Raw genomic sequence first — 6,512 nt, forward strand, 5'->3', positions numbered from 1 at the left:
TTAATTTTGTGAACTCATAACGATTGGTAAATCTAAAATGTTCTATATTTAGGGGATAATTAAAGACTTCTAAGGATTAAAAATCAGATCATCTATAATTAATCTTATCTTCAAATTCTTACAGTAAATAGAGTTAGCAATATTAATGAATGAACTTAATATCGTTTGCTAAGAGAGATTTGACCATTTAATAAGAGAATTACGACTTGAAAGAATATTGCTTAAAAGAATTACTTGGTAGAAATATGTTGTAGTTGCCAACTGAGTTTTGAAAGAGAAAAGAAGAACTTAAACATTCTCGATCGTTAATTAAGCTCGTCAGAGCCATAAAAGAGTTTGATTATCAATATTATTAGAAGATCATGAAATGCAACATGCATTGGGATTCTCATCACTGAATAACTGAGGAGGTGGTATTCTCTCTATCACATACAGTGGATGGTAATAATGCATCATTCTCTTCATGTTTTCCTCATCAACGTTGATGATGTCTATATTTTCTACTCCTTCCTTCTTCCCTTCATCTTCTTTCTTCTCATTTTTTTCAGGGTTTTCACCACCACCACCACCTTCTTCTGCTGGTTTTTCCTCTTCTTTCTTCTCTTCAGCTGGTTTTGCTTCTTCTGCTGGTTTCTCTTCTTCTTTTTTCTCCTCTTCCTTTGCTGGTTCAGGCTCAGGCTCAGGTTGTGGCACTATCCTGGCCTGCTTTTTGGTGCGTATATAAACATATTCCACTAGTTTGTTTGCCTCCATTGTCCCAGTCACTGTGACTTTGCTGCTGCTAAAATCTGTCACTGCAGTTTGCACTCCTGTAATCAATAGAAATCAAACACTTGTAATTAAGGAAAATCATCAGGGCAACAGAGTCCATTAATCATGTCTATATCAAACCCAGACCGAATTCATTCGAAGTGCGATCCTGTGTGGACCTTGACCATGCCAAATTTCATAAAAATTAGCATGTGAATCATGTTCACGCTGACTCTACCCTCAAATTATGTGCAGCCATGTTCTTAATTTCTGAAAAAAGAAAGTAAACAGAGATCTTGAGCCTAGCTAGGTAGTTTTTTTACATGTGTATCAAATGAAAGAGAACAAATTAATTAATTTAATTACCTCTCATTTTGAGAATCTTTTTCTTAAGTTGCTCTGCACATGCTTCACAGTGCATGTTGATATGAAGCTCCACAGTTGTTAATCCACTTACCTGAAATTATCAGCATAATTTTTAACACTACAGCAATGTCTAATTAGTATTTAATCACTCAACTATCTTATTATTATTGGAGTTTAAAATTAAAATTAGATGCCGCCAATACCTGTGAAGTAACAACTTGGGGCATTGGTTCACCCTCATTTTCAGGCAATGGAGACAAAACTTTAGCTCTTCTTTTGGTTTTCTTCATGATTTTATTACACACAGCTTGAGGTTCCACTATTCCCTTTATAGTCACTTGGTTTTGTGCCATATCCATCGCAACCCCCTCCACACCTGCAGTTAATGAAAATGTGTTTGAATTCATTAATTAATTTCTAGTTTCTTAACTTAATTTTCTATTTTTTGTTCCTTTACTAGTTAACGTGTGAGAGAGAGATATAGAGACCTCTAATCTTCATGATGGACCTCTCAATCTTCTTGGCACATCCCACACAATGCAAGTCCACAAACAAGACAAATGGAGATGGTGGCTTTGGTTCTTCCTTCTCTTCTTCCTCTGCTGGTTTCTCTTCTTTCTTCTCCTCTGCGTTTTCTTTCTTCTTCTCCTCTGGCTTAGCCTCTGCCTTGGCTTGTTCCTATCAATAATTAATCAAACATCATCACATTGAACAAAATGCAAGCCCAAAAGTTTGCCAAAACCCAAGATAACAAAAACCATGCAAGCAAAACCATTCAATGATTACTTACCTGCTTAGCTTCTTCACCCATTTTCACTAATAAGAAGCAAGCTTATTGACCTTGCTGAAAATGAAGTGATGAGCTAATTAATATAAGTAGTAAACTAGAAAATGGGAGGGAGAGACATGCAGTGGGAGGCCTAGATAATAAAGACTAGCAATCACAGTTTATTTACGTACGTATAGGAGTGAGTGAGGATATTAATGGACGGTGGGGGTTTAATAACACAAAGTATAGAAATGTGATTCCAAGGCACATGGAATGCCACTACTACATGCACAAAGAAACTAAAGCTTGATTATAATATGGTTTCTTTCTGAATTCTTTTCAACCTCCAACGTAATCATGAGGAAGAGGAAGGGGGGAAGCAGTGAAGTAGGCAAATTTATGGAGAAATTAAGGGGAGATGAAGTGGTTAGGCCGGGGGGAGAGAGAGAGAGAGAGAGAGAGAGAGAGAGGTGGAAAAGAGAGCAAAGCAAGACATTGAAAAGGATGACACATACTTCCAACACCACCGACTGATGTGATAAGTCATCTCTGTAGCTTTCTTGACAAAGTGATGATGTGTCAATTGTATGTGCAATGTAGTGAGAACAACCTGGATTCCTGGTTTCTCTGTGTCTAGCTCATTTTGGATCTCGTGTAGAAACTTATCTCCAATTTGATTTAATTTCTAGTTAGATTTACAATTAATCATGCAAGCGATTAGTGGTAATTAATGGATTAGTTTGTCTCTTCTCAAACTAACATGTGAATAGTTATGAACATTTTCTTTCAGTCAAATTGTTTATTGCATAGCGAGAATCAATTCATGAATCTAGGTAAAATTGTACTCCATGAGATAAGACATGATAAAAATGTTCAGAAAGGATAAAGATCGATGAAAGATAAAAATTAGAAATCTTTTTATTATGTTTTTATGTGGTTGTGTTTAATTAGTATTTTAGGATAGAAAAAATAAATATAAAAAAAATAAAAACATATTTAATTAAAAAAATAAGGATATAAAATAAATTTATTTTAAAAATAATTCTAGAATGATTTCTTGTCCTTTAATACAAATGAAATCACTTTTAATACTAAATAAATCATTCAAATTCAATTAAGTTAAAATTATATGATATTAACCTTGAAGGGTATAGCTCAATTGGTCAAGTTCTTTGTTTGCTTCCTAGAGATTACTAGTTCGAGTCTCACAAACCTCAGAGCCACTGGAGACTTACATAGTCGTTAACTTCAGGATCCGTGAGATTAGTCAAGGTGCGCGTAAACTGGTCCGGACATCCACGTTAATAAAAAAAATATATAAAATTAATTTCAGCAATGAAATTCATAGCTATCATATAATAGGTAATTAATTATATTAGTAGCTAGATGATGCTTCTGGACAATGTCTAACAATTTTATGAATTTATATGATAAAAGACTTTTTTTTGTTAATCAAACAAGTTAATACGATCGCGAGTACTCTATTAATTCATCAGTACGTATACCTTGCGCCTAAACAATATTGGATAGCGTATAATTGACAATCCTATAGCACATAATTTCTTCATAAAGTGTCCTTGTACAACAATCAGAAAGAACTTTCTATGCACATTAGGGTTTAAGCAAGGTGGGTTTTTCCCCATTCTCATATAAAGTGGAGATGGATGAAACGTGGGGATGCGGAAATGTGATCAGTTCTGCGTGCAAATTAAGACGTTAATTAACAAATATAAAGGAAATTCACTAAAGTTGATATATCACATGGACATGGTCTGCTTGCCGCCCCTAACACTGCTAACCCTTTTCTCCTTTTCCCTATTTCTTTCTTTTTTTGCATGTTGTTTTAAGCCCTAAAAAGAAAAGCTTTTATGGTTTTTACCAATGTCATTTTCCTCATCTCTAACACCAGATTGATGCGGCAATGGTTTCCACAAATATGAACTTTAATCTCCTTGCCGGAGTGGGATTGATTTGGCATCTTTTACCTTTCCATCAAAACCAGAGCCAACCAGCCTTTTGGTTCAACAAAAAGAAAAGATGGAAATTTTGCACCAATGCAGAAAGAAGTGGCCCAACTTGCTTTGGGTAATACGTGTACATGACTCGGCATCCAAATTCAAGTCCCTACATTGAAATGTTTAAGAAATTCAGTCTAAAATCTCACAGACAAACGAATTTCACCGACCAACAAATTATCAATATTCTGGTGCAAAGTTTGAGAGTCCAGCCAAAAAGAAGCATGCCCATGGAGAATTTAGTTTGACTAAAATTGATTGCTCTAATGTTTTTAATTAGTAAAGGTAGAGATTATGTGCATGGCTGACAATTATTTGTTGTTCAAATAGATAAGGTGATTAAGAGGCTGTGATTTGATTAATTTACACTACTTTAAGAACAAAGAAAGTGATTAAGCATGAGAAGATCGTAATCATTCAGAACTTTATCATGGGATGGCTGATTAATTAAGAAATCCTAATTTAGGAATCATATGCTCAATTACTCATTACCTTTGTTGCAAGTACCTAATTTCACAAGATTGTGTTATTCATGATTGCATTTACTTTGCTATCATCTTCACGTAAATGCACTTGTTGAGACACGGTATGTGTGAGTTGCAGAATATATCTCATATTTGTAGTGTTTGTAATTGCGGCCGAATTATAATTTAAAAAAAAAACTGAAATTTTTTGAAATTTTTTAACTTTATATTTTTTTTTGTGTTTTTTTATCGTTTTAATATGCTGATATTAAAAATAATTTTTTTAAAATAAATAATTTTAAATTTCAAATCAAAAAGTTATTTGAAAAACAATCTTTACCACATTTTCAAATAAGCACTAGGAATAAGAAATATTAAGTGACATGGCTTATATATAAAAATAGATCATAATTTAAAAGTCTAAATCCTGAATTGAATATTGTGTTTGTCAATGTATTTAAATTTTTATCTATAGAGAGAGATATACAAGAGGTTAATTCTATTTATTAGATGAAGATCTCTATAAACCTGGTATATATATTATTTGTTGGAATCTTCCAAAACTAAGGCATGTGGCATTGTTTGTCATTAGTATAATATTCATGGATTAGTACTACGATCATTAATTAATCTCACTATTAACATATTGATATTATAAAGAAACAAAATTAAGTGATGAGAACATGATGATAACCCCACTTTACAAACATGATTCGTCATTCTTCTTTCTTTTAATATGGCTACAAAATCGTCCTTTGAGAATCATGTGACTTTTACTAGTGAAACATTCACTTGATGCCAAGAACAAAAAGCTGAAGAAATTATTGAGATTGAGAGAGCATCAATGCATGGTTGTTTATAGCAGACTTTAATTAAAACTAATTGGTTAATTAATTAAAACATTCACCTGTACTGGGGAATGACACAGTGGTAATGACAGGGTTAGGGTGACTTGCGCTAGAGATTAGGTTGGCGCCCACATTAAGGAATGGCGTTGGTTGTATCATTTTGAGAATCCAGGCGAGCATGCATGATTACGAGCGGTGTATTTTTCTTTTTCTTCCCGTTTTTTCTCCGACGGGGCCACCCTCGGTTAGACTATCATCGGCCTTTCTTTCGCCCTCGTACTTTTGGTTAGGCTAGCTAGGGATTTGTTGGGCCAATAAGAAGAGGTTCAGCTGGATAAATACAAGGCGTGGTTGGCTTGTATGGGGTTCGGTTGGACCTTCTTGCCCATCTTGAAATTCTCTAGATTAAAAAGAAGTCTACTAACCCTCTCAATTGGTTCTTTAATATATTTTGGCTTAATGAATTAGAAAGAAAGGTCGAGCCAGCGCAACTTAGGCACCTTGTGGTTGAAGTTTTTTTTTTTTTTTTTTTTCCCGGTGAGTCGTTGTGACGATCATTGTAGCAATTCTAACCTTCATGAATTTTTTTTTCATGTTGATGTTCATTCATTAGGACCCTCAAGGAACCTAAACTAGATCTAACCTTCATGTTGATGTTCATTTATTAGTGCTAACTGCTAAATTAGGTGTAGTGACCTTGCCTGCTTTCCTCTATGCTCCATTGGGATGTCTTCACAAGCCTCTCACTTTAACGATACATTTCATTTTGCAGAAAGGCATCCTGAACTCAAATTGTGCAGCAAACATGGCCTCTTCCGTGACAAGGTTATAGGCTTATAGCAGATCATACTAGATAAACCCTGTGCCATATACCCAGCCCTCTCGCCAGCATAACATTCATTGAATACCCTGCCCACCGTCGGAGCCTTCTATGGATGTGAATCTTCACTGATACCATAGAGTCCCAAGCACGTGTCACTTCAAGAATTTGTCCAATGCTAGTTATTAAAAATAGGCATCCCATCCAACCTAAAATGGAGTAGCTTTTACAGCAGTCCATTGCCACTTCTACTCTTTTTATCTCCAAGCAGCCCAAAGAGTCCTCGAACCCATAAAGAAACTTGTTTTGCAAGTCTTGTAGCTGCCCAAACTCAGCTTCTATCATCTTTTCAGCCCTCTACAGCCATGGAATACCATTCACAATGACCTCATCAAATGCATGTATGATCATAAATAATAGCTGTCCGGATGCAAAGAATGCAAGCAAAATACAAGGCACGTTTGTGAAGTTGATTGGATC

At 34.9% G+C, this 6,512-nt stretch overlaps 1 protein-coding gene across 2 annotated transcripts; it reads right to left on the reverse strand.

The window, feature by feature from the left end:
* Positions 1–309: 309 nt before the first annotated feature.
* On the reverse strand, positions 310–2,505 carry LOC7496455 (heavy metal-associated isoprenylated plant protein 9). Of its 2 annotated transcripts, XM_024581842.2 has the most exons (6): positions 2,077–2,505; positions 1,907–1,960; positions 1,605–1,794; positions 1,320–1,492; positions 1,117–1,207; positions 310–809 (listed from the first exon to the last, which is right to left on the reverse strand). In XM_024581842.2, the coding sequence occupies exons 2-6, from the start codon at positions 1,925–1,927 to the stop codon at positions 361–363; spliced, it is 924 nt and encodes a 307-aa protein (XP_024437610.2). In that variant the 5' UTR covers positions 1,928–1,960; positions 2,077–2,505; the 3' UTR covers positions 310–360. The 2 variants fall into 2 exon arrangements, with proteins under 2 accessions (XP_024437610.2, XP_052301925.1); XM_052445965.1 differs by having other exon boundaries at positions 1,907–2,505.
* Between the last annotated feature and the right edge of the window lie 4,007 nt (positions 2,506–6,512).

Source organism: Populus trichocarpa, chromosome 12 (genome assembly GCF_000002775.5).
Source record: "Populus trichocarpa isolate Nisqually-1 chromosome 12, P.trichocarpa_v4.1, whole genome shotgun sequence".
Lineage (NCBI taxonomy): Eukaryota > Viridiplantae > Streptophyta > Magnoliopsida > Malpighiales > Salicaceae > Populus > Populus trichocarpa.

Bases quoted from the DNA above. Each gene is read 5' to 3' on its own strand.
- LOC7496455 (XM_024581842.2), bottom strand. From the start codon at position 1,927: ATGGGTGAAGAAGCTAAGCAG. The intron at 1,493-1,604 runs GTCTCTATATCT...CATTAACTGCAG, and splicing joins GTCCATCATGAAGATTAGAG to GTGTGGAGGGGGTTGCGATG. The intron at 810-1,116 runs GTAATTAAATTA...TATTGATTACAG, and splicing joins AAAGATTCTCAAAATGAGAG to GAGTGCAAACTGCAGTGACA.